Source organism: Venturia canescens, chromosome 2, assembly GCF_019457755.1.
Source record: "Venturia canescens isolate UGA chromosome 2, ASM1945775v1, whole genome shotgun sequence".
NCBI classification, from domain to species: Eukaryota; Metazoa; Arthropoda; class Insecta; order Hymenoptera; family Ichneumonidae; genus Venturia; species Venturia canescens.
Window position 1 is genome coordinate 25291164 of NC_057422.1, and position 23855 is coordinate 25315018.

At 35.7% G+C, this 23855-nt stretch overlaps 1 protein-coding gene across 1 annotated transcript; it reads left to right on the forward strand.

Moving 5' to 3' along the window:
* Nucleotides 1–8341: 8341 nt before the first annotated feature.
* On the forward strand, nt 8342–19542 carry LOC122406192 (uncharacterized). Its single transcript, XM_043411488.1, has 4 exons — nt 8342–8531; nt 17930–18012; nt 18100–18326; nt 18899–19542. Exons 3-4 carry the CDS (start codon nt 18208–18210, stop codon nt 19410–19412), a joined length of 633 nt encoding a protein of 210 aa, XP_043267423.1. The 5' UTR covers nt 8342–8531; nt 17930–18012; nt 18100–18207; the 3' UTR covers nt 19413–19542.
* Nucleotides 19543–23855: the final 4313 nt, after the last annotated feature.

A 23855-nucleotide genomic window follows, 5' to 3' on the forward strand; every position in this document is an offset into this window, starting at 1 on the left:
CGCGCGCACGCGCACACCCGGACATTTTTTGTAGATATGATTTTTCGATGTTTTGGGACATTTTGAGGACATTGACATTGAAAACTGGAAAATGAAAATTTTTATCATCACATAGTTGTGAGGAAGCAAAATCGGATTAAAAATTCTTAAAAATCAATTGTCTGTAACATTTTTATTAACATTTCGTCTTCATTTCTACGATTATACTTATTCAACTGAACGAGATTATAGGTCTTGTGGTTTATATTCTAATTGAGGATGATATTAAAAAGTTAATGAGAAGGAAAAAAAAGGTTGGGACAAGTACATTGTTGGTCCCTCGTTTGCTGATAATTTCATCCATAAAAAAACTTTGAAAAAAATTATTTTTAAAAATTGTGAAAAAATTATTTCATAAAAAAAATACTGAACAATTCGAAAAAAATTTCACAAATCTTGAAAAAACATTATGTTTAAAAAAAAACTAATCTGTATCTATTTTTAAAAGTGTCAAAAGAATCAAATAACAAGTAAAAAATAAAAAACCGAATAATCGCGCTTGAAATCATTTTGGAAACCGATGCCTCATTCTTCTTATTTGATTCGAACAGCTAAATCAATTTAAAAAAATTCCATCTAATTTACGTGCAGCATTAAAATTTATTATATCAATTCGAGGCCAAGTATTTTCTAATAAATTGAAAAAAGTTACCATTTGAGTTACGTGCAGCACTAAAATTTATGATATCAATCGACGGACAAGTAATTTATGAGTAACTCTAAATTTTGACATTATTAAATTGGTCTAAGAAGCTTTTAAATCCAAAAAAATCACATGCAAGCTAGTCATTGCTTACTCTACGGTGGCAGAGACTACGCTGGCAGAGCCTTTTTTCAATCGATCAAACTGTGTCAAAGAATTTCAATTTCGAAAATTCCAAGTAAGGTTAGTCGACTGATCCATACTCTTAAAAATGAGGACAATGAGAAAAATTCTTGATTATCTTTATTTCTTTCGGATCAACAAAATTTTCGCTGGTCCGCAACAATTTCTGACTTTAGGAACTGTGGGCTTGGACCATTGCGACAAAGACTTCAAAATTTGAGTGGAATAAAAGATAAGCCAATAATTCTTCAGGTAAAAAACATAACCATTCACAAAAAATGAAAATGAGAATTAATGGAGCAGCGACGGACCGCTTCCACATTTCATTGGCTTATCATGATGACAAGACTGCACTCGGAAACATTCAATTACTGTTTTATTTTGGAAGTCTTTTAGACACAAATGACATTTCAAATTCTCTTCGACTTCCAATCAATAATAGACATTTTTTACCATGTATTTAAAAAAAGCATTGCCACTGGAGCCTCTGAGTGTTCACCCGCACTCTATCTTTATTTTCTTTGCAGATCAATGCGTCAAGCCTTTGATAGAATTAACTTTATTCTAAATCCTTTTCCAGACAATGCGTTTACTTCTTTGCTCTATATTTTTGTAGTCCCTTGCTCTTCTTTGTCACTCCTGTCTTGGCTTGTTTTACTTATATCAAGGAAAAAAGTCCAAAATTTGAGAAATGATACTAAACATCGACATCTGATATGATACAATCAGAGAAAGCTGATGAGAAAGATGCGGAGGCATGGATTTTTTCTTATGTTTCAGAATCAGGACTACATTTTCAAGGTATAGAGAAAAAAATCTCTAATCTATTGTAAATATTTTATTTCGTTTCACCATCAATCCGAAAAGCATCGGAAGAGCCTTTGAAATTAATTTTATCTCGGTTTTTTACACTAGCTGGCAGTCTTCTGTAACGTCGTTGACAATTTTCTATTACACAACACTTTTGGATTCCTCCGCTTTTACATTTTTCTTTTTCTCTTCTTCACTTTTTTCTTGCCACTTCCACTAAAACATTGTCCTGCTTATTATCTATTTCTTTTCACAGAACCGGGAAAAAAAATTGGGACAGTATCGGTGAGCTGTCACATTCGCGATCGAGGGGCTGCTCACTTAAGAAATCTTTGAACCATTTTATCAAAAATCAGATCGGCAATCGTTAGAAGTCGCTGGAAATCGAGCGAATTGCATGATTCCTGATTTCCTTACGATTTCTCAAAATAAATAGGAAATCGTGCAAAATCGCAAAGAAATCTTAACATTTTGGAAATCATAGGGAATCGCTAATCCCCTCTCCAAGTAAACAAACCTCCAACCAACGTTTATGTTATGCGTTTATGCTGGAAAGAAAACGCGTTCAAACATGCATAGGCCGAGGCATTGGCTCGTTCTCAGAGGTCGTAACGAACCCAGTTGTTTGCGGTTGTTTGTGTGTGACAGATCTCTTCGAGGTACTTTTGGTATAAAAATCGTCTCTCTCTTAAAAGCAGAGTTTGAGTGGTATTGAATGAATATTACGGAATATTATTGGTAAGTATCGATATATTTTTACTTCGGTATCGAGTTGAATATTCAATAATAAATAAATTCAATCAAAATTGATTTACAGTGTTTACCGTGTTTACATTGTATATACTTCCCAGAAAATCACGACGGTATTGTGGTGAATTTAAAATCCAGCGCCAAGCGCACATAGGTAGGGACAGTCGACTGACCACCGTTTACCCCCTCTTAAGGACGTTCACGAGTAAATCGATTTTCTATAGATTTTCTTAAAATTTAGATGACACACTATTTATAGCTTCCTTAATGTACTTGCAAAATTTTGAAGACCATGCCCGTACCAAAGTGGAGATATTCGTTGTTGAAGTTGGGAAATTTAACATGCAAGGTATAAGCAAATCATGAGTTTAAGAGACATTCTAATTAATAGCAGTCACAATTTTCTATAGTATTTGATAAAACAATGCATCATTATAGATATTGATATTAGGAATAAAATATAAAAAAATAGAGATGCTCAGCCGTGTCGTTCATACGTAGTAACGATTCAAAGCTATAAATTTGACGATTTTGCGAGCGTGATTTTGCCACGGCATGAAAGGGATGACGCCGTTATGTAGCGGCAACACCGCCGGGCAACGATACGTAAGGGCAAGGGGGAGGGACTTCACGCGCATGCACACTGGCAGGAATTTATTTTCATCATATTCTTAAATAAGTTTAGGGAGATCGTCTCGCTCAGGCAGTTAGTTGTCTCTGGGCTAGCCATAAACATACACGAAAATAAAGTTATCATATCCATATTGTCTCCTGTCTCTTTTCTTGGCCATCCACGCATCTAAAGAAAAGATAAGTATATTTGTTTTCTGGTTCGAATAACCAATGATTAACCAAATTATTAATAGTTCTACTTCGAAGTTGAATAATAAAAAATTTAAAAAAACAGAAATATCACAGTATAATCTTCGAGCGAGCCCTCGATTGTTGTACAGTAGCCGAGACAGTAGCCGAATACTTTACGGTTTTATGCTTAAAAAATACTCGATACTGAAAATCTTTTAAAAAATTCTAATTATTAAAGTCGATTAAAGTGATTAAAGTTGTATTCCGCTTGATTTTTTTCGTCTTTTTTTTTTTATTAATTATACAACATGAATGGTAGTTTCGATACACTTTACGTCGTCGACAATTTTTCTGCCGGTTACAAAATTTAAAGTAGCATTTTTTTTCTAATCGTAATCCCAACAAACCGGAAATGAAACTTTGATGATAAAAACTCTGTTAAAAACGTGTTTTTTTGAACTTCATCCCAGATAATTGAAGCTCCATGAATCGTAAAAAGATGGAAGACGAAGAAATCTCGGAAGAAACGGGGAGAAGTGATAGCGTTTCATTCGAACAAGACAAAACAGAACAAGTTTCCCCCTCGGATTACTTTTTAAAATTATTAGAAAGGGAATCGTTATCACTTATTCCAACTTACGTGAAAAATATTCTCCGATTGAATAATTTTCTCAACCCCATGGCATTTCGTCACATTTCTGAGGATACGATTAAAGAAATGGAAACATTTGCTCGAGACGAGATGGAGTTCTTTTTAAAACCAGAGGACCATCGACAAGATTATTATCACAACTACCATACTTGTCCGGCAAAATTTCAATTTGTCATGGGAGACAAACATTTGCTTCTAGAATTAGCGAAAATTGTGGAAACAAAACCGTTAGAATTTTGGAAAATGCCTGAACGTTCCGCTACTCCTTCGCAACAAAAAAAGCTTTCACAATTATATACTTCGGCAAAAGCATCTAGCTCGAATTTTTCAGTGCAAGTAGAGAAAGGTGATACTGAGGGTGAAAGGAAAACTCTATCGAAAATTGTAAAAAAAATTTTGGAGGATAACGATGGAGAAAATATGGAGAACAAATGTAAGAGAATTTCAACACAAGATCTTGAAATTCAAGTCTCAATAAGCGAAAATTATGAAGAAGACGGCTTTCCACAGTCGTACACGTACCGAGCAAACATTAAATGCCCTAAGTGTTCGTTCATCACGAAACTTATAAAATGTGGACACATCGGACAGCGAGGATCAAAGTGGGTCCTTTCGAACTTTCGAAGACACAAAAAGTCACCAAAATCTACCAACTGAAAAATCCAAAAAACGAAAAAGTTCATCCATTGTGGAGGTTCTTCGAGCATCCAAGTGCAATAAGTTAGAATCGAACACTCTTGATAAACCAAATTCAACTGATGAAAGATCGATCAAAAACGAGCAATTTGAATAAAAAGTGATGGGCCGGACAAGTACGTTTAAGACGTATTTGAACATAATTTGTACCGATCCAATCGAAGTTGAATGTTGTGAATAATACCAGGGGATCCTGAAAGTCGGAGGGGAATCCATTGTTTAAAGTGTGTACCTTGTTGAAGTAACGAATGACTTTCACATGAATTTTTAATGATTTTATTTCCATTAATTTTTTAGTAATTTTGATAAAACGTTGTGAGCCCAACAAGGATTCTCAACGTTGATTTGTCGCCGGAGATTATATTTCGAATAACTGATAAATACTTGACCTCGAATTGATATAATACATTTTAATACTGCACGTAACTTCCGTTATGACTTTTTTTTCATTAACTTTTTTCTTGAAATTAATTATCATGAATTTCAATTAAAGTTTCCGATTTGTTCGATAAATATTCCAAATTATCAATAAAAACTTGGCCTCCAATTGATATCATACATTTTTATACTGCATGTTACTTGGATAGTACATTTTTCAATTTGTTCAATATTTATGAATTTTTTTGAAAATTTTTTATTTTTCTTTACAGAATTTTTTTCGATTTTTTTTTATTTTTGTTGAATTTTTTTGAACTTTTCAATTTTTCGTTTATTATTTCTATAGAATTTTTTTCCTGGTTCTGAATTTTTTTTCTATGTCATCCAGTAACAAGAGACCATCAATGTACTTGTCCCAACCTTTTTTTCCCTAGGGGAAGTTTATGGTTTGATATCACGCCTTTTTTCTCAAAAGTTCCTCATTTATGTTATGACGGTTATAGGATTTTAGTATAAATTTCTATGCATTATTTGCTTAGTACATTTTTATAGATTCCATTCTCATACGAACATTTTTTATGGGATAATCTTTTGCATGAAATTATCAGCAAATAAGGGACCATCAATGTACTTTTCCCAATCTTATTTTCCCTGGGTATGATGTTCGGCTTATAAAGTTGGTTTCCACCATAAAAGACCAATATTTCGTAAAAATTGTAGTGAAAATATTTCGTCACAAGTCTGCCCTTGAATTTTGGCGATTTTTTTCCTTATACTCTAATATGTTATGCCTATTAGGAACTCAACAGCGTGGAGGAATCCGGGATGAGGCCTGAGAAATGAATTTCGGTTTATAATGTTGGTTTCCACGTAAAAGACCAATTTTTCTTCAAAATTGTACTGAAAATATTTCGTCACTGGTTTGGTCTTGAACTTTGGTGATTTTTCTCCTTGTCTTCTAATATGTTTTGTCTATTAGGAACCCAAGAGCATGAAGAAATGCGTGTTGTGGGCCATAATATGATTTCCGGCTTATAACGTTGGTTTCCACGAAATAAGATCTGTTTTTCGTCAAAATTGTACTGGAAATATTTCGTCACAGGTCTGTCTTTGGACTTTGGCGATTTTTTTCCTTGTACTCTAATATGTTTCGTCTATTTGGAACCCAAGAGTATGGAGAATAGTGTGTTGCGGGCCGAGATATGATTTTCGGCTTATAACGTTGGTTTCCACGAAAAACAACAAATTTCTCGTCAACATTGTATAGAAAATATTCCGTCACAGGTCTGAACATGGACTTGGGCTATTTCTTTTCTTCTACTCTAATATGCTATGCTTATTGGGAACCCAAGAGAATGGTAGAAAGCGGGTTGGGGGCCGAGATATGATTTTCGGCTTATAACGTTGGTTTCCACGAAAAAGGACCTATTTTTCGTCAAAATTGTACTAAAAATATTTCGGCACTGGTTTGTTTTTCCACGTTGGTGATTTTCCCCCTTATCTTCTATTTTTTTTGTGTAATAGGAACCCAAGAGAGTGAAGAAATGCGTCTCGTGGGCTGTAATATGATTTTCGGCTTATAACGTTGGTTTCCGCGACAAAAGATCTATTTTTCGTCAAAATTGTACTGGAAATATTTCGTCACCGGTCTGTCCTTGGCCTTTGGCGATTTTTTCCAAGTCTTCATACCTAGAAAGAACTGATGTAAAGATTTCCTTAATAGAACAGATTTTATTTATCCCTTTTCTTCAAAATTCAAATGAAAGATAGATCAAATTCAAAACACGAAAAATCCAACAGATATGCACACTTTAAATGTCACTTTTGCATTCTGAATCTAGAGATTTCATTCCATCCAAAACGTGCCCCCAATGAAATATATTTCCAAAGTTTGCAAGTGGCCGCTGAGGTCCAATTATCCACAGTTGGATAGTTGCTGAAAAAAAGTACCCGAAACCTTCTAACATTTTTTATGCCAGAACTCAAAGCAGCAAAAAAAACTAAGCGAACTTCAACAGAGAAAACAGAATTCAAAGACGTTTAAGGTACCTGCATTGGTTTTGGAGGAAAACCATTTCAGGACAATTCAGAAATGAATTTAGAAATTCTAAAACTCACAATGGAGTAGAAAAAGGAAAATTGAAGTATTTAGAAAAGCGAAAGACTTTTGTGATGAATTTTCTAGATTACATGATACGGTTGGAGTAAATGATTTGAATGATTGGCACACATGCTGCAACACAGAAATATCAAAGTTTGGAAGTATTCGCTGTATATCAGTCATACAAACTTCAATACTATTTGAAAAGGAACACTTAAAAACTTGCCGAACCAAATTCCATTACATATTACCATAATCAAAGATAAGGGGTGATCCGTCGCATATATATTTATCCACAGAAATTTCAGAGTTCGCAGGTATCTGCTGCGGTTCAATGTATCTGCGCAATGAGCTTCGAAGACAGCAATTTCAAATCTATCCATAAATGAGCAACTGAAGACTTTTATAATCAATTTTTTACTTCATATATATGTTACGGTTAGAGTCAAAATGTAAAATGAATGGCACAGTATATAAATTGTATAGTTTGCAGATTTTTGCTGTATTTCAATGATCCGAATCTACAGCATTATAATGAAAAGTTGTCAAAAGTCATGATGTTGCATTAAAATGACATAGCACACATTGCATTCAGAAATTCGGTAAGTTTCTGGGGATGTTGGTAGGCATTATATTTGATCACATCCAAAACTGAGCAACTGTAGACGTATCGGAATGAATTTTTTTTATAATAATTCCATATCTGTAGTTTGCAAAGTGGAAATACTCAACATACATGTCATTCCATAAGTTTTGTTATCAAAATTTGTGTTTGCACACCGCATTCCTAAGATACGACTTTTCATATCATCAGCAAAAAAAGCATCCAAAGGCTTTCTGGAACAAGTTTCCAAATTTATCACTCGACAGACCTAATGGGAAAGAAATAACTACCCAGTATACCAAGACCAGAAATTTTTTTGAAAATCTGATTTACAAAATGTGCAATTCAAGATTATGGTTAGAAACCTCTCGAATCATGTTACCACAATCATCATGAAGAAGGAGTAGAAAATCATAGGACACATATTAGGGAACGAATTAATAATATGTATCGATCCTCTGCAAACTGATGAGGTGAAAACAAGGATCGGAGAGGGCAGAGCCAAACTGAATATCAAGCAAAATATGGGGATGTTTAAAAATAATGATGACACAAGAAATAAATTAGAAAACATTTATTCAAGTAAAGTTTATCATTCTAACAGTTTCGTGTATTTTTGTTCTATTTATTCGTATATATGTAAGTTGGAAACTAGTCCAACTTATAGCGCGGTACGTCAGAGGCCGCCAGCTCGACACTCACACCAAGCTAGAGGCGAAAAGTAGTCGCGCTGTGGAATCGGAAACTGCGTGTGAGAAGGCAGTCCCTCAGAGATATTCGTGGGAGCATCACAGCGCTTGTCGCGACCAATTATAATTATAAGATAATCAATTATTATAATTAAGAAAGGCTGTACTTGTTGTTGATTCAGGTAAACCTGGGTACAATAATCTCATGTATTATTATCGAATTGTTTTAAATGTGTGTAACATTGTAAATATATTTTCAGTTATTTCTTGCTCAACCGCAGTACTTTCTCAACGGTGACGTTGTCGCCTAATCCCTCTAAACAGACTAACTAAGAAATTGTCTTATATATATAACCTATGTACACATGATATATATATATGTACAAACCATGTGTCAGTTTTTGATCGTATGAATACAGTTTCGACATTACGATGTGCGTGCGGGATCAATAAAAAAATAATTTCCGTCATCTAAAGAAGTGCATATTACTATTTATTTTGTTATTTGTGATATATTAAACCGGTATCAAAGCGACCGCGTAAATGTAGCCTGTGATGTGTGTGTGAAAAAGAATATAAAAAATGCGCGATGCATATGTCAACGAAACTTTTCAAGATTTCATTATTTCGTTCGATTGGAAATAAGTGTTAACTGAAATAATCCTTTAATTAAACCAGAGTACGAGAAATATTGTCCAGTGCGAATATAGCGTCAGTGGCGTGGTTATATATGTATATCGATCGAATTTATGACTGCTGGTACCAGCTGTGCTGCGCCGTGTGCTACGTTCTGAAGTTGACGTCAGATTTCCAATCATCAACAACTAATTTCAACAACCAATCACAACGTCTAAAAATGGATTTCGTCAGATCCAACCAATCAGAAACTCGAGAGCATCAAAGTGCCTTTGATGGTGTTTATAAATACAGACGCATGAATTCTTGAATGTGTTGGGAACTTTTGCATAATCTTAAGCCCGTACAAAGTTTTTTCTGAGCAATTACGCCACCGATCATGCTGATTTTGGGTGGAATCGAAAGAGAATTTACTAATTAATCTTCAGTTCAATTTTCAAAGCCTCAGATGACTCATAACTTCGGCAATTCAAAAAAATCACTTGCCAATTTTACCCCCACCACGGCGAATCGTTTTATTCAGAGAAAGTATACTCGGCGGGAGCCTCGGGCCAGCAGACGACAGGGCTATCAATGTACTTGTCCCGAGACTCTACCGAGTCTCTTGATGGATGAATTGACAGTGTTTAACCTTTTGATCCATTTGGTCCGGTTCTCACTTTTCCATGGAGAATGGACTGTGTCCTCGGGGAAATAATAAAATTTTACTGATACTGCAACGTCTCGACGTCGAAATTGTGCATTAGAGCACTCTCGAATGCAACAATATTTTCTCGATCCAGACATGATAAAAAATAATAATTTTATTCTGTTAAATAATGCGAAAAGTTAAATAATTCTCATATGCGCCTGCTTCAAATTGCACCTAGGAAGTTTTGGAATTGGCCGCGTAGTGGCACTGTAGACGCTGCGCACGGTCCCTATATGAGCGCTTAGCCCTACATCTATTGTCCATGTGTTTTGAACTTTAGGTTCTCAGTCGACGCTCCAGTGTGGATTACGTACCATGTTTTCTCGTGTGGAAAAAAACACGTGTTTCAATGTCTTCTGATGACAGTTAATTCTTACCTGAAGATTTTTCATTAATTTGTTCCAGATCTTTCTTATTAACGAGGCAAAGTTGTGTATCAGACAGAATCTGGATCTGTTGTTGCATCTTCTCGAGTTTTTCTTCAGTATCTCCATGTTTTCTTTTGTGATTTCGTGAGCGAGAACGTGATCGTGTTCGTTTTTTTATCCTTTCCCATTCTTGTTTCTTTCGTCATACTGATTAGAAAAAATCACTATTTTTCTCTTGACGTGTGAATCGTTGGGCACAACAAAACGTAATGAGGTATGAATATAGCGCTCATACGAAAAACAAAGGAGTGCTGATATAACAAGAGGAAACAAAAATTCTGGAATAAAACTCTCTAAACGTTGTGGATTTGGGCATAGCTGACGCTACTACTGTTAATCATCGAGAACGAGACGTCACAGTATAATTGCATTTGAATGTTATTCAGAACAATTTCATATTGTGAAAAATTGCGAATTATATACTAATAAAATACTTATCTCCCGATTGGGAGAGCGGTTGGTCCGATGGACAAGGACTCGGGCCCGCAATCCGCAGGTCCCGGGTTCGAATCCCGGCAATTAAAAATATTCATCAAGTATTTTCTCTCTCCTGTGACCACGGGTGGTTCGGACTCCACCTTTATAAATCCATGGCCTAACACCTCTATGTGATACGTGTGCGGTGGGTGTGTACGGCTTTGGAGGCCTCCCGTGGACGGTTCTCATCGTGCGGATGGCCCTCTAGCCGTGTACTGGTGGCACAACGTACCACAGTAGATGAGGTGCATGATTGAGTACCTCTGGTGAGGCGCTTGAGCGTGCTTGCATTGCCACCACAGGGGATCAACCAAGTACCGGCTGTATCGGCAAGGTTTTCTGCAGTTTCCCTTCGCCCTCAGCAAATGCGATACAGTGGAGAGTAAGTCGGCTGCAGCCGCAATGGGAAGAGGAAAATGTGGAATGGTGGCAAGGGGGGGGGGGGGGGGGGGGACGTAAAAACCGAGAAGGTATACGAGTGGAAAAAATTAATAAAAAAAAAAAATAGTAATCTTAAAAAACATATTAACAAAATAACACATGAAAATTGAAACTAAAATCCTATAGCTATCAAAACGAAATCAAGGAAGTTGAGAAAAAAAACGTGATATCAAACCCGAAAATTCCCCTAAGGAAAAAAGGGTTGGGACAAGTACATTGATGATCCCTCGTTTCTGGATGACATAGAAAAATAATTTAAAATCAGGAAAAAAAATCTATAGAAATAAAAAATAAAAAACAATCGAAAAAAATTCTATAAAAAAAATAAAAAATTGGTTAAAAGATTCATAAATATTGAGCAAATTGAAAAATGTACTATCCAAGTTACGTACAGTATGAAAATGTATGATATCAAATAGAGGCCAAGTTTTTATTGATAATTTGGAATATTCACCAAACAAATCGGAATCTTTAATTGAAATTTGGATTGGAATATTTACCGGAACTATCGGAAACTTTAATTAAAAAATTGACGTTTTATCCATAAGAGCCACTAATCCTTCATAATAATTATTTTCGAGAAAAAACAAGTACATGAAAAAAAGTCATAACGGAAGTTACGTGCAGTACGAAAATTCATTATATAAATTCAAGTCCAAGTATTTTTATTATCAGAATAACATGTATTTATTTAGAAGATATCGACATTCACGTACTGAATCGTTGACTAAGTCATTCAATTTTAACGTCATGAAATTGTGTTTTAATACGCATTGAAAATCCTCATCGGGCTCAGAACGTTTCATTGAAATTACCAAAAAATCAACGGCCATAAAAAATTCCAAAATCTTGCTTTCCAATAATAAGAACGATGTCAATCCATTTCTTTTTAATGAGAACATATAAAAATCGTTAAAAATTCACGGCACGGGTTAGACAATGATATTCCATCGAATTTTTTTTCCAAATTTTTCAACATGTCCATCGTTTGGCCCTGGTTATAGCGAACAGTCTTTGACTCTTTCAGAATAATGTTCGTGTCTAAAACAAAGGATGAGGACATTTTTATAGCATATGTCTATTAGGGTGCTTAAAAAAAAATCGATTTTTTTTGTGGGCCGAAGAGGACTGTTAGTACATGTAAAAAAGTGACTTTCCCAAAATTTAAGGTTAATAAAAAAATATTTAGACTTTTCTATGTTTTTTCCTATTTTGGGGAAAATCATCATGGAATAATTCTAAAAAAGTCATGATGTTACGTCCCCGGGAACTTATCGGAATTAGAGAGAATGCAACACAGGTATGACTTCTCTTTCGGGTCAAGACAATCAAGTCCTTTACCCAGGGACGGAAGCCTCGTCGTTTGGTATGGAAAGAATGTCGGGGGAGGATGGTCCGGGAGTTACGTGTGTCGGGGCTTGATAATAAAGGACGTTATAAGAGAGGAATTAGTTACTCGCGTCGGTTAGTTTTCCGGTGGTTTATTATTCTCACTAATGCTGCACATGGCTGCACAGTGGTTGCAGGTACAATTTCTGAATTGTATGTAATCGAGGTAAGAGTTCACAGAAAGACGTTGATAACTTCAACGAGGAGTGTTATTGGATTAATGTAACTATGACTTGGTTTGTTCGCGTTTTCGACTAAGTTCAAAATAGAAGATTTTAGACTTGGTGAACGGGGGTACCGATGGAGCAGAGCCTCTGGCTGACACGCCGATAAGAAGTAGAAAAGACTGGTAAGTCTCGTGAACTGTGAGCTTTGAACTCTGACGAACGAACTCTGGACTCTCTGCCGGATGAACTGCCTGGACTCTCTGGACGAACTCTCCGTGAACTGCTCTCCGAGATGTAATACAGGGGGTTTTATACTTGTTACCCCTCTCTAAGGGTTCCTCTGTCCGGTGGTGTCCTCCTGCAATTTTTCCAATGGTGGGGAAAATCCTCTTTTTGTGGATTCGTGGATAAGATTGTGGTCTGATCTCCTAAGTGTTACCCCTCTCTAAGGGTTCCTCTGTCTGGTGGTGTCCTTCTGTAATTTTTCGATGGTGGGGAAAATTCTTACTTCTGATTCGTAGGATTGCAATAAAATCGTGGCCTAGCTTCTCCGTGTGTTATCCCTCTTGAACGGGTGTCTTGTTGATCGGTGCGTAGGTGTCATCGATAATCGCCTATGGCTTGTGTCGCGACTTCCAGTCTCCAAATTATAGGGGTATCAGTTATGTCCTTCTGTTCATTGTATTATAATAGGGGTTGTATAGGGTTATGGTAAAGGGTTTTTGATTAGACTTTTTCTTTTACTCTATTTGGGGTCTCTTATTCGTAGATTGGTTTTCTTTTTGGTCTTATTATAATGGTGATGAAAAAGTATTTATTGTCCCCCTTATGACGACAGGGAGAAAAGGTTGATCAATACTTGGGTCTCTGTTAATAATGAATATCGTTTTTGAATTGGATGTTTCAATGAAACATCATGCAAACATAAAATACATTTATATCACGTGGTACGTAAATGGACGCTTTTGTGTACGCTTCGCATACACAAAACCCCCATTTCCGTACCTCGTAATATAAAATGTCGTATAACCCGCGTACGAAAAACTTTTTCGTCCCAGTGTTATAATGTACTATTTTTTTCTTCAATAGGAGAGAGTAGGGAAAAGTGGAACAGCTGGGCAAAGCGGAACCCCCTCCTCCCCGAAAATTTAGACCATATTTTTCTATTAGAAATCGGCGAAATTTTGTTATTCGCCTCAGATCATGCTTCAAAATCTTAAAATTGAAAAAGATGATCTTTTTTGAAAGTTGAATTTTTTAATGGTATCCTTTTGTCCCACGCTCTTTTAAGAGTACCATGAAATGATCGTAAACGAGATAAAATTGTATAAATATCACATATGTTGGAAATATCCATATTTTCAACGATAATAACTATTTCACGGCTCTTGAGCTGATGGATCGATTTATTGATTGAAAAAAAAAATACAATTTTCAAAGAAAAGATTTTTTTTTCAATTTTGAGATTTTGAAGCATGACTTCAGCCAAATAACAAAAGTTTGCAGATTTTCAATGGATAAAAAAATGTTCTAAATTTTCGGAGAGGCACCCCCCCCCCCCCCCCCTCCGTCGGAGGATCCGCTTTCCCGGGCTGTTCCACTTTGCCCTACTCTTTCTTATTTAAGAAAGAAAGTGCATTTTATGTTTGCATAACGTTTCATGACTTTTTTTAGAATTTTTTTATGATGATTTTCCTCAAAATACCAAAAAACATACAAAAGTCGTTTGAGGGACCGCTAAATATATATTTTTTTAATCTCAAATTTTGGGAAAGTCACTTTTTTACATGTACTAACATCCCTCTTCGGTCCACGAAAACAAAAAATTCGATTTTTTTTTAAGCACCCTAATGCTTATAGTATTATAACATGTTTAATTATTGAAAAAAATGAATATTACCATATTCAACAGGACTTCTTTTTACGTGGGAAGAACCTGCCGAAATGGCGACATTATCATTGAAGTTTATTCCTTTATTATACAAAGTGCTGCCTTGTCTTAATTGCTTGGATTTTTCGTTGCAATTCTTCCCAGTTTTGTTAGGGATTTTTATGGGCAGTTGAAGACATTCGTCCAAGCTGCTGATGTTTTTGCACTCTTCGCTGACTTAAGGAGGGTGGCTACGTTCGTCAAATTGATAAAAAATTGATCAAATTTGGTGATAATGTTCTTCAACATCAAGTGCGAAGACACAATTTTTTTCAAAATTTTCTTCTGCTTAGTTATCGAGTAATTACGGATTAAAGCAGATTTCTTATGCCCGGAATGTATACCTATATATATGGAAACGCTATGCTTATACACTTGAACTTTAGTGATCAATTACTCGATAACTGTACAGAAGAAAAATCTTAAAAAATTTGTACTGTCAAATTTGGCCCTAAAGAATATGTTCACCAAATTTTATTAAATTCTTATCATTTTGAAATTTTTAATGTATTTAACATGGTTTAGCATGGCAACATTGTATCGTCGGTAGCCACCCTCCTTAAAAGTTTTTTTCTTTCGTCCATGATTTATTTAACTACAAAATCCACAATCGAAATTTGGAGGATTTCCAAACCGTTTACGAAGTAAGGTGCACAGAAGAATTATGCTCCGAAAATTTGCATGAAGAAAATTAGGTTATGTAACATAAAGCACGCGCTTTCTTCTTCGCGAGCTCACTCATGCTACTAGTAGGAGTAACCCTGCGATCGCGTGCTATATAATAGTACTTTTCATACATGTTGAGTTGAACTAGTCCACCGCTGGTAAGCAAAAACGTGGCGTAGCTAGATACATGACCCTGGGTACAACTGGACCGCTGCTAGCCAGCTTAAAACTCAGAAAAGCTGGTTAGCGAACGTGCCTAGCGGCTAGCTAGCGCATGGCTAGGAACGCTAGATAGCGGGCGCTGGCTTACCGCTAGGGCCAAAAAAGTTCCTGCCTAGCGCGTTTCTAGTGATGCTCCCTGTGATCTCAATAAGTGTCAACTTCTCATCAATATTTAGAGAGAAGGCTACGGATGTTAGGTTTGCCAACCCCGCTAAGTACGCCATGATGCGGCCTTGCTTTTCGATTATACGCTCATATCTTTTTGTGACGACTTCCTGGAGGCAAGCTTTTATTTCCGGATTAAGCTTGGGCGGATCTATGAATAATGCGTTCGCTGGTAGGGAAGATTTTTCTAAGAGAGATTTCCGTTCCTCTGTAGATAGCCCTTTTTAAATAATGTCCTGAATCCGAATTGAAAAATCGGAATGGATAGAAAGTGCGAATGCACGATTCGGTATTAGGCGGGCTCCGATAGTAGCACTTCCGCATCTAAGGCGTGGTCTGCGTGTGTTGTCTCACTAGTCTTCATCGAGGCCAATGGTGGGGCCATAGATGATGAAAAATTCGACAATTGACCCCCTGGATGATAGATGATTCGGAGAGTTCGAACGACTACAACTCGACGTACTAGAACAGCTGTAACGACGACGCTTTCTACTATTAGATTGACGTCTATGATGATAAATAACTTGTTGATAAATAAAACCAGCCATGAATTCTCCTTTCAAGGAGTAGTATAAAATCTTGCGAGATTTTGCAATAATATTTCTCTCTTTTATTTCCAGGTTAAGACCTTACGAGGCACCTGACAGTTTTAACCTCACTCGGACGAATAATTTTCTTTTCCGAATACTCGATGGCTACGTGTCTTGCAGAGACCGTGTTCTGCATATAGAACTATATGGCCAAACGAGTTACACTGCCATTAAATATTTGGCATGTTTGCTTAGATTCCGCTACTTTAACCTAAAATCGAAGACGAACTCATACTTACTACGATGTTTTCTTTTTCTACTAAATCTTGCCTCCAATATTTTTTCTAATCTTCTAATCCTTTTTTCCATTCGTTTGTCCTTTCCTCTTTCGTTCTCAGAGTCTTTCTCGCTATCCTTTTCCATAGTTATAATTTCTTTCACTCTCGTCGAAAAAACCATGCGACGTATACGGTACAAGGAAGAAGAATGAGAAGATCGAGTATCGCCGCAATGACGGCGGGTCTTTTGTTTTTCGATCTTTAAAGTATGGTGAAATCGGTATGAGGCAGGGGTACTATATTTTTATCACGAGGAAGAGGCACGAAATACAATTTATAGGTTTGAAGATATCGTTCGATACGGGATGGCAGAAGCCTGGCACTGGTCACGCTTACAGTAATATATCAGGTTCGCATGAAAAAATACTTGAATAGTTTTATTCGTTTGATAAAAAACAACGAGATAAAAAACAAGCATTTAATTTAGGTCACGGATGTTTGATAGACTATGAATCCGGTGCCATCCTTTCATATGCCACTCGATCAAAACGATATGTGAGATGCGAAAAAAGTCAGTCGCAGTCCAAACACGATTGTCGGAAAAACTTATTAGAAAGCGCAAAACGTATGGAATCGTTTCCAAATTCAATGGATTATGAAAAATGAATGGCTAACCAATGAAAATAACTATATCTTGGTGATGATAGCTGACGACGATTCATCAACTATTGCTACAGTTCGCAGAGCGTCTTCGCGACCTGTCGAAAAGTGGTCCGACCTAAATCACGCCGAAAAGTCTCTGAGAAGCTCTTTGTATGCCATAAAATTACCTTAACGACTTACTGAGTATTTTTCGTAGTGTTTTGCAGCTGTTTTAAAACGAAACAAAGATAAGCAGCAGCTGTCGAATCGGTACTGAAGAATATTGTATGTCATGTATTCGGTAATCACAGTAGTTGTGGCGACTAGTGCAACTATCGTGAATCGAAAGAAGACTATTATCACGCTTCACTTTCTAAAGGAAAACACTTTTCCGCACCAGAGTCGCAATTTCCGTTAACAAAATTATTTAACAAATATGCGAATAACGCCAAAAAACTCGCTCCTTGTGTTTCGAGTCAAGCTATAACGAGGCTTTCAATCACACAGTTGCAAGCGAGCATGCGAAAAGTCAGCACAATGGTGCTTCTGAATCACTGGATTTTCGAATTGCTGCAGCTGTGTGTCAAAAAAATTTTGCGGCGGTTTACGAAAAATTAGGAATGTCAATTTCTAAGATGTCTCTGAATCGAAAACGAATACGAGATGAAACAGCGATTACTCGTTGGGAATGATGTAAAATAGTCGAACATAAAAGTAAAATATTTCTCAACAAAAGAAGAGATCAAATAAAGATTGCGCTACCCAAAACAAAGAAGGGATTTCTTACGAATCAGTATCGGGTTTCAAAGGTGTATCGGAGCTCGTAAAAGATATACTTGCAGCAAGTTCAGTTAATATTTCTTTGTGTTGAAGGAATATTTAAATAAATGATATAATGTCTTCGTTTTATTGTTGTAGATGGAGTTTGTATCAAAGACGCCGTTATCGTCTTTCTCGTTCTAGAAACAACTGGCTTTGGAAAGAAGGCTGAAATCTGTCAGGTGAGAAATCGCGTCTAGTCTGCTCCCTAAAATAACTTATAATTTCATATGATTTGATGTTCTGTGTATTTATTGTTAATTGTATAGATCGCTGCTCTCCACGAAAATCGGCAGTTCGAAGTCTACACGGTACCCGATAAGGGTATAACTGCTCAAGCGTCTGCCGTTACTGACCTTCAAATAGTTAGTGGAGAAATGTTCCTGAATGATTGTCGACTTCCCATTATCCATCCGCACCTGGCCATTCTCCAATTCATAGAACTTTTCAAATCTATCGGCAAAGAGGCCCTTCTTAATTCTCACAATGGTTCCAGGTGAATATTTATCATTATAACATTAATGAAAACTTTAATATTGTTTGAATCTCCAAAATTGTCCCCTTCTAAAAAGTTGGTGAGTAACGTCCGAAGTTGGTCACCAACGAGGGGCATTGTTGTCGCTTTATTCGTACTGTGATTGGTCGCTGGGGCTTTCAGATTCGGAGTCTTGCTGTCAGTTTCACAGTTGTTTACTATCAATTTGGCAGTGGTGTATACGCGAGTGGTTATAAGCTTTCCTTGGGCGCAGCAGCGCTAATAAACCCCTATACGCGCGCTTCAGCGCGCGCTAATATACCCTAGTCCCTTTCTAAAAAGTTGGTGAATACCGTCCGAAGTTGATCACCAATGGGAGGCATTGTTGTCGTTTTATTCGTACTGTGATTGGTCGCTGTGGCTTTCAAATTCGGAGTCTTGCTGTCAGTTTCACAGTTGTCTATTGTCAATTCGACAGTTGTGTATGGGCGAGTGGTTATAAGCTTTCCTTGGGCGCAGCAGCGCAAACAAACCCCTATACGTGCACCCTAAATTAAAATGTGACTATGTTTGAATTGATTTATGTATTCTAGGTTTGACGTTCCAATCATCTTACGCAAAGTCATACAGCACGAACTGCTCACAAAATTTATATCCGTAGTGAAAGGTTTCGCCGACACCTTGATTATTTTCAAGAATCACTTGCCAGAGCGGCAAAAAGGGAAAAAGAAATTTTCCCAAGCAGCATTGGCACAAGATTTTTTAGGTAAAGCACCGGCAATAGGTGCACACAATGTCAAAAATGATGTTGAGACTTTGAATGATTTGATTAGAGTTATCGGCATCGACACAGAAATTATTATGAAGGAAGCAAAAAGTGTCACCAAAATCTTAAAGGAACACGAATTATCAGCATCTTATGCTATCAATAAAATTGATCTCCAAGTCCTCAAATCAGGTGTCACCCCCGGGACAATAAAGAAAATTGCAAACGCTGGTTTAACGCTGGAGGCCTTGAAAAAATCATACATGGATGGCCAAGAAAGGCAATTCAAATTATTTTGGGTGAGATCGGCCAAGAGTGACAAAAAATTTGCGTATTATTAAGCAAGCGAGCATTCAACTCGAATTGATGGCAACAAATAACAATAATACCAGTTTTTAATTATGCTAAACAATTGTTTGTTGAATAAATATGTCGGAGAATGGCACAGAAATAAATATCACAATCACGTAATTTGTTCACTTATTTATTGAAGTATTATAATTCAGTCACTCTTTGAAATTATTATAATGAAATTTATTGATTCACACTTCGATAAACAAACTCAATTAAACATTTTATTTATTTATGAAGCGTAGTGATCTCGACGGCTGTTCGATTTGTTCTCGAACGTCTTTGATTTCACTCGAGCGTTCTGTTTTTCGTTGCTTAGCAATGTAATTTCAATGCTCTTCGAATCTCGCTCGACGCTTCATTCAATTATTTTCTATCAAATGATGCTTATCATGCATACTACGACACGGCCATTCTGACAGTTCACACGTCCTCGTGTGATTTATCTGTAAATTAAATTAAGGAAGTTGAGGCTGTACTGTCATTTTTTTTATCCAAAAGTTATGACCTGTACCTTTCAAAAGTTAGGCCAGTTTACAGTTTGGCAATGTTGCATACACTTTAAAGAAAAGTTGGGGAAAAAAAGACGAAAAACTCGTGAAAGCTCAGTCGAAAACACGAACGGTGACGATCCTAGCCTCAAAGAACTGCACGGGAAACAGATTATTATTAATATAATCTCAGCAAATCTCCTAATAAATCTGAAAAAATTGACATTATTCAGCAAGCCTCGTTCATGTTGCCCAAAAAATTTCATATTTTTAGCATCATTTTTAACGGAGATATCACTGAATGTGTCTTGACTTCCATAAGATTACATGTTATTTGGCTCAAATTGTTATTGATTTTTCTCAGCAACGATGCTCCTAAACTGTCTGAAAATTTAACGTGATTTTTTTTACACTTCACTTTATAAGATGCACTCGGTTTAAAAGCGATGACATCATTTTCATTCTAATCCCTCACCTTCCTTAATCCAGAGTATCGAATTGTTCGTCCATCCTGACAAAATAAATGAAACTTTTTTTTTTTTTTTTTTTACAATGTAATAAGCAACGTTTTATACATAATTTTATATTTTTACGTTTGAATATTTCATTTATTACACTAAACATATGGCTCAATTAATATGTAAATCGCTTTCATTCGGCGACTATTTAAAATTCATTTTTTTTTTTTGAACATTTCGAACTACTATTACTTCCATCCAGTGATACCAATATCATCAACAATCACTTCCATCCAGTGATACCAATATCATCAACAATCACTTCCATCCAGTGATACCACCTTTTATTTTTGTCTAACTGATTTACAGTCGCACACCCCGCACTCACGGTCTACATTGAAGAGATGCCGATTTCTATTGAGCTACGGCTACGAACTGTGTCATCAATACTCTTTTTTTTTTTTTTTATTAATTTGAGCAATGCATGTAGTTTACACTTTATCAATCTCATCTTCTTTTTCAAACACATAACCTTCAGGCATCTTTCTTATTCGATCATGCGCATATTTATACGTCCGATTCGAATTAAGAGCTTTCAAAACATATCTGTCTCCTTCTAATAATTCAATAATTTTGTAAGGTCCTTTGTATTTTGCGTCGAGTTTAGTTTGATTACGTTCTTCATTTTGTAATAGAACAAAATCATCTATTGAAAATTTATTTACGTTTGATTTATTTTTATCAAATCTAGTTTTGTCATATTGCGATATTTTTTTAATATTATTTACAGCTTGTGTTCTTGTTTCGGTAATATCGATTTCTGCTTCGTCGATATCAGATAACATTAGGTTTAATGATCTAGTAACTTTACCGATCATTAATTATAAGGGACTAGATTTAGTGACTCGATTCATTGTACAATTGAGTGCTAATTGTATATCTGGGAGGGCATCTTTCCAAGAATGATTTTCTTTCACTTCTACACTAGTTAACATATTTTTTAAGGTTCCCATAACACGTTCCACCTGTCTATTAGCACGAGAACTTCCTGTAGCAATTAGATGTAATTTTATGTTGTGATTGTTACAAAATTCGCGGAATTCTGTACTTGCAAAACAGCGACCTTGATCAGCAATAATGCGTGTTGGAGGGTCAAACATTGAGATACTCATTTTTAATGCTCCAATGCTACTATTAGTATCAATTCGTAATGCATGATTTAAAATCACGTATTTCGTGAAAGCATCGATTAAAACAAAAACGTATTCTTTTTTGTCATTTTTCCCATTCAGTTTGCCTGAAACATCAATATGCACAGTGTGCCAAGAAATTGGGACTTTTGGAATAGGGTGTAATTCAGCTTCAATTTTTCCTGAATGTGATTTCGAAATTTTACATGGAACGCAATTATCAATAAATTCTCGAACATATTTGGACATGTTTTCAAACCAAAATTGTTCATAAATTTTGTCGAGTGTTTTATTCCAACCAAGATGCATTATACTTTCGTGTATACTATTAACAACTGACCATTTTAATGCTCGAGGTACTATGGGTAAGCATCGTGTTTTACCGTTTCTCTGGATTTTACGATGTAAAATTCCTGAGCGTAGTTCATATGTTTTAGCCATTTCTTCATTAATTTTGTTATCATTCAAATCTTTGATTATCTGTGTAATTTCACGATCACGTTGTTGTTCTGCTAATAGCCAATTTTCTGGAAGAGTATTAATATCTACTCGTTTCTCTATAATTTTTTCAAAAGTTTGATTCGATAAACTGGGTAAAGGGTTTCTTGAAAGAAAATCTGCGTGATTCATGCGTTTTCCATCTCTATAAATTATTTCAAAATCAAATGCTTGTAAGAAAGCCCACCATCGATGTACTCTAGCAGTGAGATCTATCTTTTTACGTGATGATTGTAATGAATTGCAATCTGTAATTACAGTAAATGAGCGTCCGTATAAATAATGACGGAAATGTTTTATTGCGTTCACAACCGCTAAAGTTTCTAATTCATACGAATGGTATTTTGATTCCGTTATTGTTGTTCGTTTACTGAAATAAGCGATAACATGTAATCTATTATCTTTTTTCTGCATTAAAATTGCACCATAACCTATTGAACTAGCATCGGTATGCAATTCAATGGGAAGATTAGAATCAAAAATCATCAAAACTGGTTCATTAGTTAGAATTGATGTGATCTTTTCTGTGATAGTTTCATGTGAATGTTTCCAATCAAGATTTTTTTTTTTAATTGTTGTCAATGCTTATAAAGGACCCATAATTTGAGAAAATTTGGGAATAAATTGACGAAAATATGATGCTAGACCAATGAATTGACGTAATTGAGTCACAGTTTGAGGAGGTAAGGCTATAAGCGCTTCTATTTTCTTTTGATTAGGTCTGATTTCGCCATTATTTACTTCATAACCAAGATAACCTATTTTCTGTTTTAAAAATGAACATTTCTTTTTGTTCAATGAAAAACCTGATTTGGTTAAAACATCAAGGACTTAATTTAATCTATCTAAAGATTCGTCAAAAGTCGTTCCAACTACAAGAATATCATCCATATATACAATTGAGTACTACGATTTGGCAGTACTACATCTGCACTCTTTACAATTGTCCTCTTAAATTAGTGTACCGTAAATCAAATGTATTCTGACACATCTTCATTCCGATACATCTATACTCTTAATTCATAGAAAAAAATTTTTACTCCACTACATGTGTGGTTCCATACGTCTGTATTCTTATATATTTGCATTCTTTTACACCTATTCTCCAATTCAACTGTATTTTCTTACAACTGTCCTCTTGTACACATGCATTCTTAATTCACGCAAAAAATAATCTCTATTCTGATACAACTGCATTCTTTCACAACCGTCCTCCAATACATCTGTAATCTGAAATCATACAAAAATTCTTTATTCTCCTACGACATCATTCTTCTACAACTGGATTCTCGTACAACTCTACTCTGATACATCTGTATTCTGGTTCAACTTCATTCTCATAATGAAATAATAGAACATCGAAACTTGCTGTAGCACGATCAATAGGCTTCACGAGCAGACCCAAATTTTGATTGAAACACTATCTAATTGAAAATTTCTAATCGTTTCCAATTTCTCAACGAGTTTCGAAAACAGAAACACAATATTTTCAATATAAAAAATATTTGAGGAAAATAATAAACAACAAAATTGTTGGAGAATATACACATGAATGTTACAAAAAATATTTATTTTTTCAATTGTTCACTGACAAAATTCTATATACATTTGGATATTTATCAACTTTTCTCAAGTTAAAGAGTTACATTATCTGTAGGATAAGACCATCAACTACGGTACGGGGGAAATCGTCCTGAAAAATTCAATAGTTGAAAATTATGATTCCTATTGTTAGTTTCTTATATCGAGAATGATGTTCGTTATGCGTTTTAGAATTAAACATGTAATATGCTTAC

Bases quoted from the DNA above. Each gene is read 5' to 3' on its own strand.
- LOC122406192 (XM_043411488.1), top strand. From the start codon at position 18,208: ATGTTCCTGAATGATTGTCGACTTCCCATTATCCATCCGCACCTGGCC. The intron at 18,327-18,898 runs GTGAATATTTAT...TATGTATTCTAG, and splicing joins AATTCTCACAATGGTTCCAG to GTTTGACGTTCCAATCATCT.